This window comes from Xiphophorus maculatus, chromosome 18 (genome assembly GCF_002775205.1).
Source record: "Xiphophorus maculatus strain JP 163 A chromosome 18, X_maculatus-5.0-male, whole genome shotgun sequence".
NCBI lineage: Eukaryota > Metazoa > Chordata > Actinopteri > Cyprinodontiformes > Poeciliidae > Xiphophorus > Xiphophorus maculatus.
In genome coordinates this window covers 22,798,356-22,816,603 of record NC_036460.1, presented here as the reverse complement: position 1 = coordinate 22,816,603, position 18,248 = coordinate 22,798,356, and the positions used below count along the sequence as shown (strand labels likewise).

Below are 18,248 nucleotides of genomic sequence, written 5' to 3'. Positions count from 1 at the left end.
GAAACAATGCAAAAGATTTGTACGAGCTACGCGGCTCACATTATAATCATACAATGGAACAGCCAAGTCTGTGTGGACGTTTCAATCAAGACGCTGCTGCGGTTTTCATCTGGCAGTCAGTTTATCTTCCCAGCAGCAGATAAAGTGATGAAAATTAAACTCTGATGGCATCAGAATTGGTTCTAAGTGTGCACAGCTTTCCTGTCTTGTTCACCATCTGGATAACACACCCAGCATGTCTATTAGACATTCACTACAGCTAAGGATGAGTGCTTTTGTGGAAATGGGTTAATAACGACGATTTAATTGAATGTAATGGCAGCATGTGACCCGCTATTGAGATTTGACTTCAGATGGACGGTGCTTTAAATTGTCTGTGGAAAACTGTAGTTCTGGGGAGATGCAACTCACACATATTCAACACTTAGTTACTGTTAGAGATGTATTTGAAGGATTTTTCGTTATTATTGTCAATAAATATGTTTTTCTTTCATTTCTGGAGCATAATCTCTCACATGGAGAATAATCGGGAGAAAAATTGAGATTTAAAAAAAAAATCTGGCTGCTTCTACCAGAAGATATAAAAAATTTGCTATTTTTGGGTGCTTTAGCGAGATAGCGTGAATCAAAAACATTTGACAAAATCAACAGAGGTTTGGCTCATCACCCACAAAGTTGACCTTCTACTGTAATCATAAATCCCAAAAATAGTTTCACAAAAACCCACAGGCTGACTTTGTGGAATCTCTGGATTGCACAAAGTCCTGGATTCGTTCTTCTGGACTGGTCAATAATCCCACTCTCTGTGTGATCCAACCTTGTGAAATGGTCTAGGGAAAGACTATGTCCTTTCCTATTTGCAAGCAGGAGCAGCACAAAGAATAAATGGTGCCAAAAAGAAAAGATTAATTTATTTTGAGGCTTTTAAAACGTCTTTCTTTTACAACAGTGTCAATAAGTGCGGACAGCATTGTCGGGGCTTGTTACGCCTTCAAAACATTTCTTAGAAATCTTTTTCATCAAACTGAAATTTCGTACACTGGCTACAAAGGGATGGAAATGGCAACCAGCAATATTTAGGCAGAGTACGGAGTTTAAATGATACTGAAATAGACCGCTGTACCCTGTCTGCCTCACCTTTCAATGTATTGTACTATCAGCAGTAAAGTTCTGCATACCTTTGTGTAATGGTTGGCATTTATCTTGAACCAGTCGGCTCATTGTCCTCTGGAATATATGTGTAAGAGATACTTGTATGGGAAAAATCCCTCAAGCACAGTTAGGAAGTGTATTTAATAAAGTAACCAGTGAGTTTATGTTAAATAAAGCCACGTTTTTTTTAAACCGCTGCACTGTTTTAAACTGGTGCCATAATATTATCACCAGGACAGTGAGGATGCAGTGGAAAGCTGAAATGCTTACACACACCATTGCTGTTAAATCAGGTCAACAAGCAATCAAAACTGGAGTGAGAGTCAGTAGGAATATTGCGAGCCAAGGTGAAACCCTCACCTGCCGCCGTCCCTGTGCAGAATGCCATTATATGGCCCCAAAATGCTGGCTGTGCAGGATTTGTCCACGCACATTACTCTGGCTTGTCCCCTGTGCACCTTTTCATACAACCTGATGAGGGTGTTTGGCAGATTTGCATGTACCCGTGTGTCATATAACCGTTTGTTTGTGCTGTTGTATCGGATTTTTGCTCCGGGGACGGGAAAGCTACACTGGATGGCTGAACGTGTGTATACAGTTGTGCTGATGTAGACAAGCCTAACAGCACAGATCAGATGTATGCAAATATAACCAGCACAAGACTGTCTTGTTGCTCTGACAGGAGCCTTGCTGCAAGGTTGGGTATTAACGCAGCAGGAGGAGACAGAGGTGTAAAATAAAGACGAAGCACGGCAGCGATGTGCGTGGACAAAGATAGAAAGAAATGACGGCGGAATTACGCAAAAGGCTGGTAGCATTGAAAGAAATTAGCAGAAAGACAGCTCATCCCTGGCAGAGAGAATTAAGAAGTAGGGAAAGAGAGAGAGTGGGTCCACAGATGAGCTTTTGTGCCAGAGAAAAGCACAGGCTTGTTTTTCTTTCTGAACATGCAAGACAACAGTTGTATTTGTTTATATAGCATGGCCTGATGAACTGGTAAAGCCGGAGCAAGTGTTTCCATGTGCAGCACTATATCTGGGATGTACACAGATGGTGAAGGTTGCTATCGAAAATCTGACATCTTTAGGTCAGATTTTTGTCATCTCTGTGGTAAGTCTACACATCGAGCTGGCATAAAAAAGAAAAAATGGAAAAATATTTCCAGCTGTCAAAGTTTGTGTGCTTCTGTCGCAGTTTGCAGAGATTCGGTCAGTTTCATTTGACTTACTGTCAGATTGGGGAGAAATGGCCTTTTAACAAGAAGCTACCACAACATGAATGGTTGTGCACCTCAGCCATGTGTTTGTACCGGTTTTCAACATGGACTTTTTTTTTCTTTAGCAGTAGTTTGAATATATAATGCACGTCATCATTCATGTTTCTAGCACAATATTGAACCGTGCTGTCAGAAACGTGTTCTGTTTTATTTAGTTCTTCTTCTTTCGCTGCTTGAGCTCTCCACAAAGTCTATCCTTTCTCTCAGAATAGCTTTATTATTCAACTTAAACTTTGCCCTTTCATCCTTTTTCTATTTTATGTTTCAGTTTTAGTTTTAGTCTTTGTGAAATACGGACAGGATTATGAATACAGTTTTATCTGCAATGTCGTTTTTATATCTTGCTATTTCAGTGAGTTTATTTCTTGCTGACCTGGTCCCGCTTGTATTTTTTTGTGCTGCTATCCTGTATTTTTCCTTGATCTCTATTCCTATACTTCTCTTGTTGGTTGGGGGTGCTGATCCTTTGAATCTGCAGTTCTTGTCAAAGGAAACTGGACATGTAGCTGGGGGTATGGTGCAGCGCTAGATCACTGTGCTGACTTAAAGCTACAGTGGATATAAAAAAGTCTACGTTCCCCTGTTAAAATGCTTTGTTCAGCTGTTCCAATAGATGTTCCTTGACATTTTTTCGGTTGCATCTAAGTCAGAGTCGGCAGGGAGATTCTAAAGCATCAGAAATGTCTCATTGTCAAAATGTATAAATCCGGAGAACGATAGCAGAATAACTTCTAAGAGATTGCAAAAGAGTATGTATGAAACGGGTGGAAGAGAGAAAGTAAGCATTTGGAGGTGTTTATGTCTGTGGAAAAGGTTCTTGTGTAGATCATTATTGCAAATTTGCACCACAAATAAGTAGCCATAGCGATTTTTTTTTTCTCCCATTGCTTTCTCATCATATTATCATCTCAGCTGCACTTCTGACTCTCCAAATGGAAAGATGTAAATAGCATCAACTAATCTACAGCCTGTCTATAATCACAGTAACCAGCTCAATAGGAAATAGGACAACAGGTTGATTGGAGATTATAATATTATTTTTACTGATTTTGTGCATTACTTTTTTCATTTTATGCACTTTTACATCTATTTACTTTTATTTCGAACATTGTGTTTAGACAAGTGTCTGTATATATTACCCACAGTATAATGGTCTTGACTTAATATTACATGATGTTACATTACCTTATTTACACTGAAATATAAAAACACAAATGAAGATGTTTATTTTTAAGAGAACCAATATTTATTCTTACTGCTGCTAAAATAATACAAGCTACTACTTATTGTAATAAGGCCTACTTTCTAGTTATTGTAATTGTAATTCACACACTTAAGCTAATATATTAGAAAAAAACACAATGCTAAATATAGTACATTTGAAGTGCTTTGTGCAACATATGACACCTTTTGTCTCTGTGCTCTTCATGTAGTAGCACAAGCTTGACAAACTGATATTATCTGTGAAATTATTCAGACTAATATCTCAGGTAGAGGCAACATGTCACGTGTGCATGGAAAAATAAAGCAGGCCTTTTCCAGCGAGCAGGCTGGCAGTGTTCAGCAACAAGTGGGGGAAGGGAAAGTTAGACTTAGACTGACTTTATTGTCATTTTGCATGCACAGGGTGTATACAGAACGAAATTTCGTTGCATACGGCTCAGGACAATGTTTTGAGCTTTCAATGTTGTGAGGTTACTCCAGAATAAAATAAAATACAGTATAAAATATGAATATAAATATAAATATAGAATATTGTGCTGTATTACTTTATGCTTTATGCAGCTAGAAAAAAACAAACTTCCTGTAGCACTTTCTCTGGCTTCTCATGAAAATGCCTAAACTGCAGAAATGGTTAGAAGGTGTTTGTGTGTGTGTTTTTTTTAGACCATTATTCTTTAAAAACGTGAGGACACCCTTGATATTGATAACTAGTCCATGCCTAATTTTGTGCAGTCCATGTGAATTTGGCTCTCCTGGAGTTTTGTGGTCATATTTCAGTATAAAAATGTCACAATTTGATATGCCCGTGTGGTTTGTTTGGTTTATTTTGTTTTGCCCGGCCACATGTGAAACGCGTTAGCAGCCGTTAGATTTTTAGTGTTTATTTTTCTTCTCCTGATGAGTTTTTACAAGAAATGGAAATGGGGAGGAAATTTGTACTTCCTGTTTGGTGAGTGGCGTTATAGATGTGCAGCATTTGCGGAAAAGATAAATAACTGAAGGGACTACACTCCACAGAGGACTGCTGCAAGTCATTTCTGTGTAACAAACACGTCTTCGCTCTTTTCTAAGAGTCCAAGTTGTGTTTTTCATCCCTTCTTTATTTTTCTGTTCATCTGCTCGTCCAGTGGGAGATCTCAGTCTGAGCAGGAAGTGGTATCAGTTTAAAAAAAAAAAAACAACCCCACCCACCCAGAGCCCCAATGCCTTGCTTAGGACCCTCGTGTCTTACTAATGGACTGCAATTCTCCAGAGAGAAGGGGGAAAAAGGGGCATACAAGTAGAGATGAGTAAGAATGGAGGGGGTTGGGGGAGCTTAAACATGGGGATGGGAAATCCATATGATGAGGATAATGTTTGTAAAATAATAAGGGGGAGCAGAATGGATGTACAATTGACTAAGGACTTACATCATGCAGTGGGGGAGGTGATTATTTTTTAACACAAACAAAGAGGGCTGGTCACTCTTGTTTCTCACTAGAAATAAAGAGAGATTTTCTTCCTATGCTGACATCATTAATACTCTGGATTCCTACCGGGACCTTTGTTTTTCTAAAAAAATTTGTTTCTACAAAATAAAGACACTTTTCTGGCATAAAGGGTGCTGAAAAGCTCTGTCTATGGAGCTAAATTAGTCTCAGAAAGATTCAAAAAGCATTCCATAAGATCTGTATCTTATCAAATGCTTATATTTGTGAACATGATTCACAAGTGTGTGTAAAACAACGTATAAATGCGCATCTCAACATTCACATACATGTAAGCAGATTCTCAAAATTATGCTTTTCAAATGGCAGAAGTCGTAATACACTACTCGTGTACGAATCCCAAGCTGCAGACAGATCATCCTGCCTGTGCTTTCAACTTTTGAGACTTTCATCCTGCATGGGATGATGCGTTCAAGGCTGGTAAAAAGCTGGAATATCTGAGAATTAGAATTGCAATGCTGCGTTCAAGACAGAATTCACGTTTATGTAAAATTTCGGTTACTATAGAAAGCATTATTTTCAGAGGCATAACATTATAAATATGTATAAATACGACTTCTAGCAATGGATGATTATCCAAACCGATGGCCTCAGTCCTATAGTGTTTTTTTAATACACTGATCTGTATTTAAGTTATTTAAGACACTACTGGCTTCCTTTTGAACCACTATACTTAACGTGGGTTTTCTTTACCTTTGATATCATGACTCTCTCATCCAGTCAGCTGTCAGAGCAACACAATAAAAGCTCAAAATCAAGACTGCCCCTGATTTCAACCTTCTGTGCAACACGCCTTTGCTAACTCTTAAAACTCTGTAATAAGAAGAATTCAGCTACCCCACGAGGGCTGCCTGTTCTCTCCTATGGGCAGTGAAAACAGTCTCGTTTCCTGCTGCCCTTTGTAGCACGTGTAATGATGAACTTCACGCCCTGCCAGCCAAGCGTTAGCTCCAGGCTGCACTCAAACACCCCACAGATGCATTCTGTCTTCCTTGGCTACTCTTATCCTTGAGAAAGCCAATGACCTAGAAAGGGGCTTCGATGATAGGCTCAGATTTTTGATTTACCCGTTTGAAACAGACTGTTTTGTAAAATTATGGTAGGGGAAAGACTAGACTAAAATCAGGTGGGGCGTTTGGCCTGCAATGCCGTTCACTATTTGACAAACGCTGGCTGAAGAGAACTCATCCAGCACTTCGCCACACCCTGCCCATCTTCCCTCAGGGGAACTCCAGTACGCAGCTCGCCTGACCCAGACCACCGACCTCTCTCCCCTTCCTCCATATCCATTCTTCTCCGTACCCCCATCCTCTCGGTGTTTGCCCTGACTTCCCACCCTGTGTTGACTTTACCAATGCCTTCCTCTCTTTCCTGCAGTTCTTCCTCTTTCCCCTCCCCGTCTCTCTTTCTCCTTTTGTGCTTGCCGACATGTTTCATAGTCAGAGGCAGACTTGGAGTCCCAATCTAGCCCTACCTCCTCTCCTATACACTCCAAGGCCCGAAGACACCGGTATGTGGCTGCACACCCGTGCCAGACACCAGACTTCAGGGCGAACTGTGAGACAGTTTGCGTGGATGTGACAGGACTGCTGCATTAGCTACGCACATTCTGTGTCATTTTTATGAGGAAGAGAATGTTTTTCCCAGACGAATTAGTCTATGAAATGCTGCACTCAGACTTCCAGTGGCTATTCTGTTGAACAAAGCCATCTAATACAGTCGTCGTGTCCTTTTATATTCTCTGATTCCATCCATTTAGCTCCGCTGTGGCATTTAATGAGGCATTTCATATCATTTTATTATTTGTTGCTGATGTTTTCTAAACCATTGAGTCCTAACATCACTTATGATTGAATTCTGTCCTGAAGGCTGCCTGTTGATAACTTTCCTTGGTGTAAACCGTGAAGGAAATGCATAGGTAGGCTAGAGAAGCAGTTGGTTAGAGTGCTTGACAATGTTTTAATTAGGAGAGTCTCACAGCAAGGTAAAAGCACAATCTATTGTATACATTAACCTAACACAACCTTGTCTGTGTGTAATGTGATGTATATTGTGTGTCGTTCAAGAGAAAATAAACAAATGTGTGAAGAAACGCTGCTATTATCTGCTATAATTTTCATAAATGTGTATTTCTAAAACTAACACATTGTTGAAACTCTTTGCACACCTTCCATCAGTCGGTGAGTCTGAGTAAAATGTAATGAAGTTACAATTTTACCCACAAAAGCACCAGTCAATAGAAGGTACATAAGAAATCCACAATATTGCCATTTAACAGTGAGAAATAATAGATATGGGACCTCTGACTTCACAAAAAATTAGGCATTTTTCCAAACTTAATTAAAAGATGTGACTAAAACCTCAAGGCTACAGAGAGGCTGAAGGTATCACTGAGGGAACTGCAGGAATTACTTCCTGCATTTTCCATGTTGTTACATTAGTTAGTAGGTTTGCAAGAAACAAAATATCTCAAAAGAGAGATGGGGACACTGTGAAATATCCAGATTAAACACAAATCAAATTTACAACATTATTGCCACCATTCTTTACCCACAATGAGCTATGTTGGTGGTAATGCTACAATCTGGGGAGGCTTTTTGTCAGATGGAACTAACTGTGATTTTTGTGAAGATGGTTGGAATAATTCCATATAGTTTCTGTTTTGGCCAAAAGAGAAAGAGAAAAGTTGGAGATTAAACAACTTTTAATTTCCAAGCAGTCAAAGATTACACCCAAATCAAACAAAACATTTTTTATTCTGAGAGTTAAAGCATTTAAATGATTCAGGACTAAATTTGATGGAAAATCATTGATCTAGAGAATGTTTGCTTTGTAGATTTGGCAAATATTGTCCAATAAGTGATACTGATGAAATAAAGAATGATTATTAGCAGGCTAAATTTATGCCCTGCTAAGGTGGTAGACTATATTCAAAGGTCATGTTTTATCTTTAGTATAAGTTATGTCGAGGCCATCTGCTTTGTAATGTGAATAAGTCTGGGTCAGGACACAGGTGCACTTTTAAGCTGCTGATGCCAGCGCTGGATTCTGTGATGTTATTTCACGCTCTGGATGGAAACGAATAAAGACCAGGGATGGGGTGCTTTAAAAAAAACTTTCAGCTTTGAACCTTGATAAGCACCTGTTCAAATTAGATTCAAAAAAGGAATATACAGAATGTTCAGCTGGCGAATTACAGTAGGTCTCTCACTGTTTGATCTCATCCTGTAGAGCATTACTTGCTTCGGCTACGGCAGTTACTTTCATTGTTTTCCCATCTGCATTAGATGTGTTGGATTTTGAAGTTCATCTTTGAAAATTCATAATGTTCTTACTGTTTGGCTAACAGCAAGAACATTTAGTTTTTATCTGTGTTGCCTTTTATAAGTAATGTTAGTTTTTATATCGATTGGTGGGGTTTCATGTCTGCCTTACAGCTAAGGAAAAGTTTTAATTGTTCCCTTAATGGAGAGTCTGTCAATTAACTTAATCCCCGAACCTTAACGCTTAATTTCTTTTTAGATATGATCTATAATAAATTTTCTTCAGTTTTCCCTCACAGCAGGCCTCTGTGTACAGTCTGGCTAATATATGCCTTTTCTTGCTTGCCATACATCAGTTTACTTACTCAAATTGAGATAAATATGTTATTCAGCTCTGATCTATTGGATAAGAAACATGGGAAAATATGTTTTTGATGAAGACATGTGAACCAATAGGCAATGCTGCCTTTTAAAATGCAGATGGCTCTCCCTAGTTGGCCAATTAGTAACTTTAGCACTGGAACACTTATCTGCTTTCATCTTCTTGTGTGTGTGTGTGTGTGTGTCTTCCATTTTGGGGTGCAGGCAGCTTAGTTTGCCTGTTTCCACAAGTGTGTAGAGGCCTTTGTGCACATTCATGTCTGTCTGCTGCAAGAGTACTAAACCGTACATACATTTACTGATTCACCTTATACTATGCTATACTCATTCACTGGCAGTGAGATGGCCAACCATGCTGTTCGTTGTGTCCTAACACACATACTACACACAAACATAACTAGCTCCTCAACTTGCTAGTATCCATTCGGATTGTGGGAATTTGTCAGGAGAAATGTAGGCAAATGTTCGACTATAAAATCTCAGCTGTCTGCAGGTCAGTGCAAACGGGATGGGGTCTGCACGGTTCACAGTATGACTCAGTATGTTTCACCACCGTTCACCCAAAACTGCTTAAGAATAAAAAAGAGGGCATTGGAATAAAAGGAGAAAATGAGTACTAAACCGTACATACAGTTAAAGAGGAAGTTGTGGATTAAAGAGAGAAGGTTGTATCACCAGTTTGATAGTATTTTAGATATTTAAAGCAAACTCTAAATTGATCATTTTTGATATCGACCGATATAAAATGTTTATATTCTGACACTTTTTTCAGCCATATCAGCCAGGCTTTTGAGAAAGCCCTGCAGTCTGTGGAGTTGAATGAGTAAAACTGGTGGGAAAGTGTCTTTCACTGAACTAAAGCTTGGCAAAATAATGTGCTGCATTCCACCAGCTTTGCCACTGACCTCAATCTTTTCAGGAAACATTTACAGAGAAAATAGGATCAGAGATTAAACATTAATATCAAAATTTAGGCACATAATGGGAATTTAAATGAGACACACACTGGATTGCCAATAATGAATGTTCTTGATGTTGTTTTATATAGAGACTAAGTTTCTGTATTTCTTTTGTCTTTCTTCATATCTAACAGATCATGACCAGAGTTCACTGAGCTCCATTTTGCATGGAAACCCTGCTTCCCTGGCAGCCCCCTGCTCTCCCTGAAGCTTGCAGCCAGCATGGCAGGATGAGCTTCTGCCAGCGATGATGATGGCTAAAAAACAAGATGCCCGGGCTCCCATCTACAACCTGGTCGTGGTGGGGTTGTCTGGCACAGAAAAGGAAAAAGGCCAGTGTGGTGTGGGCAAGTCCTGCCTGTGCAACCGCTTTGTTCGGCCGAGTGCAGATGACTTCTACCTGGATCACACCTCCGTTTTGAGCACCAGTGACTTTGGAGGTCGTGTGGTGAATAATGACCATTTTCTATACTGGGGAGAAGCTGGTAGGACGATAGAAGAGGGGCAAGAGTGCCGCATGAATGTGGTGGAGCAGACAGAGTTTATTGATGATCAGACATTCCAGCCACACCGTAGCACCGCACTCCAGCCGTACATCAAGAGGGCAGCTTCCACCAAGCTGGCTTCAGCTGAAAAACTGATGTACTTTTGCACAGATCAGTTGGGCCTAGAGCAGGACTTTGAGCAAAAGCAAATGCCTGAAGGCAAGCTTATAGTGGATGGCTTCTTACTCAGTGTTGATGTAAGCAGGGGTATGAACCGTAGTTTTGAGGATCAGATGAAGTTTGTTGGCAATCTGTATAATCAACTAGCCAAAACGAAGAAACCAGTGGTATTGGCTCTCACCAAATGTGATGAAGGAGTTGAGCGCTACATTAAAGACTCTCATGCTTTTGCCCTTGCCAAGAAGAACCTACAGGTGGTTGAAACTTCAGCCCGCTCTAATGTCAATGTTGACCTGGCATTCCTTACTCTGGTTCAGCTCATAGATAAGAGCAGGGGAAAGCCCAAGATTATACCATACTTTGAGGCTCTGAAACAGCAGAGCCAACAGATCGCCTTAGCAAAAGACCGTTATGAGTGGCTGGTCACCCGAATTACGAACAACCACAATGAAACATGGCCTATTGTCAGTCGTCGCATGCAGACAGCTCCTGAATACAAGGACTATGTTTTTCTTGAGGGAACGCCGAAGGCCAAGAAGCTTTTCCAACAGCATGTTCACAGACTAAAACAAGAGCACATAGAGAAACGCAGGAAGGCCTATCTAAATACTCTACCACAGGCCCTATCTGTGCTAATACCAGAGTTGGATGAGATAGACCACTTGAGTTGGTCTGGAGTTCAGAAGGTCTTGGAGACAAAGAGAGATTTCTCTCAGTGGTTTGTAGTTTTGGATGACACACCTTGGGAGACGACACCGCACATTGATAAAATGGATGATGATCGAATCCCCCAGGACCTGCTGGAGACCCCAGCAGCTGAAACCATCTATGAAACCCACTTGGATCAGTTAAGGAAGGAGCGCAAACGGGCAGAGATGAGATGGGAATTCAAAGAAAAGCTAAGTGTTTCTCCTTTCATCACACCAGGGAAACCGTGGGAAGAGGCTCGAAGTTTTATCATGAATGAGGATTTCTACCAGTGGCTGGATGAAGCTGAATATTTAGACATCTACAACAAACATCAGAAGGAAATCATTGACCGGGCCAAAGAAGACTTTCAGGAACTGCTTCTTGAATACTCTGAGCTCTTTTATGAGTTAGAAGTGGATGCAAAACCAAGTAAAGAGAAAATGGGAGCCATTCAGGAGGTGTTGGGCGAGGAGCAGCGATTCAAAGCACTACAAAAGCTACAGGCAGAAAGGGATGCTCTAGTACTGAAACACATACACTTTGTTTACCATCCTACAAAAGATACTTGCCCCAACAGCCCCCACTGTGTTGACAGTAAGATTGAGCAGATACTGGCTTCCAGATTTCCTACCAGATACGCATCATCAGACAGTGCTAGACTGGAAGGTGGAAGGGCAGAACGGATAAATCTTGTCATCCTAGGGAAAGATGGACTAGCCAGAGAAATGGCTAATGAGATCAGGGCATTATGTACTAGTGATGACAGGTATGTAGTAGATGGCAAGATATATGAGTTAACACTTCGTCCTATAGAAGGCAACGTACGTCTGCCCGTCAACTCATTCCACACACCTACCTTCACACCACATGGATGCCTTTGTTTGTACAATTCAAAGGAATCCCTCTCTTATGTTGTTGAGAGTTTAGAAAAGCTTAGAGAGTCAACCATAGGCAGAAGAGAAAGGGAAAACAGCTTAGCTCAACTCCCACTTTCCCTACTTCTGGTCACTAAGCGTGGTGTTGGTTCCATTGGGGATATCGGAGGAGAGACGGCTCAGACTCTAATACAACAAGGACAGCAGGTAGCTGCAAAGCTACAATGCGCCTACCTAGACCCAGCCTCCCCAGGTAAGGGTTATGGCCGCAATGTCAGTGAGAAACAGCTTAACCAGATGCTGAGAGGCCTCTTAGAAACTCGGAGAAACATTGGGACCAGCTCCCCTACATTACCTCCTTTATCCCCTGCTTACAGAGACTCTCAGTCTCAGCAAGGTAATGAGGCAGACCTCCGAATAGTTATGTGCCTGATGTGTGGGGACACATATGATTTAGATCAACTACTGGCACCTTTCCTTTTGCCCCAGCATTGTCGTCCTACATCAAGCCATAGCAGCGGCACATCCGTTCTCTTGGATCTTATTATTGGGGGTCATAGACAGAATGTTGAACTGTCTTTGCTCTCTTTCCACTCCTCGTTTTCGCTCCGAAAAACAGGCCTGGTCCACGGCTACATTGCAGTTTACTCTGCCCGCCGTAAAGCCTCCATGGAGACAATGTGTGCTTTCCTTTGTGAGGTCCAAGACATTGTCCCGGTCCAGTTGCTAGCAGTAGGGGAGAGTCAGATGGAGTTGTCAGACTCTGATTCAGCTAAGGAGCAAATCTGTCAGGGAGAGGACCTGGCCCATGAAATCGGTGCCAGATTTAGCACAATAATATGCGGACATGGTGGGGTAGTAGGAGGACTTCATAAGATAGATCTTTTCCACACCTTCTTACAGGAGGTGATGGAGAAGCGCACTGTTGTTGAGGCCGCACACATGTATGATAATACAGCTGAGGCATGTACCAATGAGAGCTGTGGGTCCCCCAGTCCAGTTCACATTCATGTTGACTCAGAGGATGATATTGATCCATCACCACCTTACCCTACACTTAGGGAGGGTGGTAGTCTAAGTTCCCAACTGGGAAGTTTCAAGCTGCAAGACCTGGAATCAAGTGATACATTTTCTGTCATTTCTGATATTGGTACGTTTGAAAGCAAGCTAAATAACAAGGTGCCTCCACAAGTAAAGCCCAAGCCTGTGCGTAAAGTAAATCTCGGACCCTACGTTGATCAGCAAGGCACCTCCAACAGACCCGTCTTGCCCCAAACTGTCACCTGGGCTCCAGGGAGCGACGGAGGCTACGACCCCTCGGACTACGCAGAGCCTATGGATGCTGTGTGCAAACCTCGACCTACTGAAGAGGAGAATATTTACTCTGTTCCTATTGACAGCACGCAGGGCAAGATTGTCACCATCCGCAACGCCAACAAAGGTCATGCCAATGGAAGCGCTGCGGGAAACGGTTCTGACAGCGAAGCTGACAGCAGCTCGCTGGAGCGCAGGAGGAAGCTGTCCGTTTTTGGTGAAAAGCCCAAGCTTTACAGAGACAGGTCCCAACGGCTTGGAAAATTCAGCAGTTTTAGGACAAGCTTCTCTCTTGGCAGTGATGATGAGACGGGTGGTCCACCAAAGACAAGCCAGGACGACGGAGGACCTCAGAAGGACAACTCCATCGATGAGAGTGATGATCACAAAACAATAAAGATTCTCCGGGGTCTCCGCAGAAATACAAAGGTTAGTAACTGCGTAACCAAATGTTGTATGAGTAAATATGATTATATATCCAACCAATGGGAAGTGCATTCATTATTCCAGTAAATTTAAAAATGTTTTAAGAAAGAGATTTCTTATCTTTGAGCAACCTGGTACAACATTAATTTTAAGCAAACCTATCAATCTTATGTCGTGATTAAATTTAGAGTAGATAATATGGAAAGTATAAACATTTGCTTTCCTCACGTACACAGAAAAGCAGAAAATCACCCCATCGTAATTATTTTTTGGCTAAGACCCAGTACTGTTAGCTTTGGTGGATAATTGTTTGTTACTGAAGTTAAGAAAAAGCAGGGTTCAGAATCACCTCTCTGCTGTTTAAAACTGAACCCAGAGCAAACATGTCATGCTGTAGGGACTTCTCTGAAAGCATGCCTGCACGCCATATTCGTTTCTTGACCACTCAGCAGGAGTCCCCTAAACTAGCCAGATCACCAGTGGGAAAGAAATCTGACAGAATACTGCTTCATACCAGAATCCAAAATGTCTTAATGAATGGGAACAGAGCCCTATTTGTTTTGTTTTGTGCATATACTGTATGTCTAATGCATACGGTCAGCTCTTCTCCTTGGTAAAAAAGTAATGAAATCACATGAAAAGTAAGAATAAAATCTGAGCATGGAAGGTTGTTTTTTTTATTCCCAAAATTAAAACTTTTCTTGTGGAAAAAAATAAGTATTGGGCAATTAATGATTTCACTATTTTTTTCTAATGTGCCTCTTGGCATGAACCTCATTCCAGATGTGTGTGAACCCAAATAGTTCACCCACAAATAAATCAGCTCAAATAAGTCCATAAATGAAGTTGTGTGAAATGATGTGTAATTACTTTGATCACATTCACTACAATTTAAGTATCTTGTCAAAGTAAGAGCTTCTAAATTTCTTTTGCAGACAGAAAGCATGCATTGCTCAGGTGTGACTTTAAACAGCACACAGATTCATTGGTGTTCCTGGGGTTTTATCCATGCTCTTTGATCTTCATAGATTTTCATTTAAATTCAAGTCCAGTTTGCTATTCTAGTAGCTTTGTATTCTTTCCCTGATGCCAGTTGAGTGTTGATTATAAGCATTATAAGTTGATTCTTTTGCAGTATGTTGGTAATAAGTGATTAAACCCACTGATATTAATTTTCACATAATTCCTTCTAAATATTGTCAGATTCCACTTATTTTCTTGGCTTTCCATGCTTTTCGCAGGTTATTTTTTTTCATTTATTCAGTCCCCATTTCCTATAATATTCCACTTTATTACACATAATTTATGGACTTATTTATTTACATTTCCAGGCATGGATTACTTGGGTTACCACTGACAAATAAAGTTAGTTTCATCTGAATAGAACCAGAATAGAACAACACTCCCTGTTGCATAATTTGCTAAATTCCACATTTACTTTTTCCATACCCTACTTTTTTTCACAAAGTTGCCACCAAACAAGAGGCTGTGATGGACACTAGTGCTATTTCTTAGCTGAGGCATCACTGCTTACTGTTCGCTTTTTGTTGTCACTGCAGTGTAGTATATGCCAAAGCCTGTCAGCTTTCTTTAAAGACTCACGATTCTTCCCAGCGACAGTTTGGCTTTCTTTACTTCCTTCCTTTCATTATTTGCCGCTCCGTTTGTTTGTCTTTGCATCTTGCTGATTCATACATTCTGCTTCTCACATTCTCATCATACTTATTGTCTGTTCATTTCACACCTCCTTTTTGCTTTGCTTGTCTTCGCAGCTTATTTTATTTTTTTTTATTTTTAAAGACTGGCGTCTCCTTGTCACACCGTGTCCTGTTCCCTTCCCACCCTTGATACTTTTGACCTCTTACACTAGGCTTATCGGCCCTGGTATGCTGCTCATTCACGCACATGGTGTGGCGCTGAAGTGCCAGCTGAAGCAGGAGTTGCAGCTGTGCATGTTGTGCTTGTATATCTGTGATAATTGCCGTGGTTGTCAGGAGGGTGGAGAAGGAGGCGGATGATGAATGTTTTTAGACACTCAGCTGGGATGTACCTGCACGGAGGTTGTCGTCTCGCATTATTCAGCTGCCTGGACTACATTCTGCAGTGCTTGAGGCCATATGTCTGTCAGAAAAAAGTACGAACAACTCAGTCACGAGAAGACATCTGGGTTTGCAATCTGCGTCTGATGCAAATTGTCACATTGGACGTTAAAAATCCAACATGTACAGAGAAATCCCTGAAAAAGCCGCAGCCAGAAGAGTGTGGATCTGTGTCATCCTTGTTATTCTTTTAAGTGCCTCTGATTTGTGGCATGCAGCTGGTCTGGGAACTTGATGGCCACATTACAAGCTATTATGGATTTATTATGGTTACAACAAAGGATTAAATTTCTTCACCTATTTTATAAGCAGCTGTCGCTCAAGTAATAGGCCATTTACAGTCTGCTGCAGCTCGAAATCCCTTTCAGATTACATTTTATCGAGTTCATTTTTCATATTCAGGAGACATGCTGCAGCAGTTGGTGCAGGCTTGTATAAAATGTCCTGTCCCCATTTTTGTGCCAGTTAAACTAAAGCCAGATTTTTTTTTTTTTTTAAGTTATTCTCAAGGTAAGGATTTGGGTTCACATGCTGCAGCATAAACACTTTCCTGGGTGGAGCTTTAGGGTATCGTCTACCACTCTGAGTCATGATGAGTTAAAACAAGTATTCAAAAGGACTTTGAGCCCATTTAAAAAAAAAAAAAAAAACTTTTACGTCAGGCATTGACCAAGTCTGTCCGCCCTGATCTCCCTCCCTCACTGAGACACAGGAAACATTTCCTCTCTCTCTCCTGCAGCTTTTTGTTGAAATCTCCTCAGGCAGCGAGAGGAATGTTTGAAATTCTTCAGACACCTAGTTCATCTGGTGTCTTCATTCAAGCAAAAAAAAAAAAAAGAAAAGAAAAGAAGGAAAAAGAGTTCAAGATATTGCAGAAACGGGAAACAAATTCATGTCAAAACTCCAGAAGTGAGTCGTGTTTTGGTGTCCTACAGTATGCAATGTGTGTATGCGCAAACTCTCCCCTTGATGTCTGTATACGGATGTGATTTGTTTCATTTTGGTTGTGTGGAGGGCTGCTTTGTCTTCTTAGAGCTGGAGACATATCCTGTCTCAGTTAGCAGCAGAAAGGAGAGGCCAGAAGGCAAAACTGCAGGGGGAGAAGACAGCCAGAAAGAGTAAGAGAGAAGAAGTATGTGGGTACAGAGACAGTCTGCTAAAATGAGACGGCAACACAGTTACTGTGATGGAAGTGAAATAAATTAGATGCTGCCAAACTGAACCCAGCACATCTCTGCACTCTTGCAGTCTAGTTATTACAACCTTTTTTTTAATCCAAACACGGACACGTGTAGTTATTTCTTGTACTTCTGTGTAAATATATACAACTTGTACTTCTTTAATACATTAGCTCAGAGTTTACATTTGACTGCAGAATGTGAATGTAGATATCAGGAATGTTTGGACAGATTGGACTAGTTGTAGGGACAGATAGCAGGCAGTGAATGACATGCAGACATTTTTAGGGCTAGATGTTAGTAATCTAGTGCTCTGTTGTGGCGACAACAGAAACCTAACTAAGTATGAGCTGTAAAAAGGAGAGCTTAGAAAATTTAAACACTGCCTACAGTCTGCCTTTTTAAAAAAAAAAATCCTTAGACTACAGTGGCAAACGTATTTTCTTGTCATCTTTCACACACATAAGAGCTTGAGTGACATCCCACTCTTAATCCAAAGGGTTTAATAAAATGTCACACAATCCTTGGCGGCTATCACAGCTTGAGCTCTATTGGGAAGGTTATCCACAAGATTACAGAGTATGTTTAAGGTCATTTTTAACCTTCCCTCAGAAGCTTATTTGTGATATCCTCCTGTCAAGTTATTTAAACTGCACTGCCCCAATTGAAACGGATGGACGTCCACACAGATACTTCAGCTCCAATGAATGCTGCAACAGTCGTCTTTTCTTTCCTCCTTCATTTATTTTCAGGCAGGAATTGACAGATATTTTTCCAGTTCTTTGATTTCAGTCATTTTTCCAGGTGAAACCCCTTAAATAATAGAAAGATTAAAATATAGAATAGTTTAAGGGATTCTCATGGTTGTTGTTTAAATAACTTAATGTGTTTATGACTAAACAGCCATTGACTTGAATAAATAATTTAATCAACAGAATTAAACTTTAAACAAATTATGGCTAAATTCAAAATTTGTCAATTATTTCATAATACTCTTTTTTTTTTCTTTAAGTCACGTATCAAACTCAAGGCCAGAGGGCCAAATCCGGCCCGCCATTACTTTCTATGTGGCCCTTTAGACTCAAAATAGACACATAAATAGAACCTTCAAGGTAATAGTTGTATGCTTAAATAAGAGTTTATCAGGAAAATCATAGCAGTTTTCATCTGTATGCTGCCAAATTACATCAGTATGACAAGCTGTTTAATATCATTTAACTCTCAGAAGTACTCATTTATTGCAGAGACAGCTATTTATT

The 18,248-nt window shown here is 40.6% G+C and overlaps 1 protein-coding gene across 1 annotated transcript in view; it reads left to right on the top strand.

Annotated features, from left to right (window-relative positions):
* Positions 1–18,248, top strand: part of arhgap35 (Rho GTPase activating protein 35) — a 74,361-nt gene that overhangs the window by 36,947 nt on the left and 19,166 nt on the right. The window contains exon 2 of the mRNA XM_023350883.1: positions 9,877–13,715. Coding sequence (XP_023206651.1) covers positions 9,990–13,715 — 3,726 coding nt within the window. The 5' untranslated portion in view covers positions 9,877–9,989. The remainder of the gene's footprint in view (positions 1–9,876; positions 13,716–18,248) is intronic.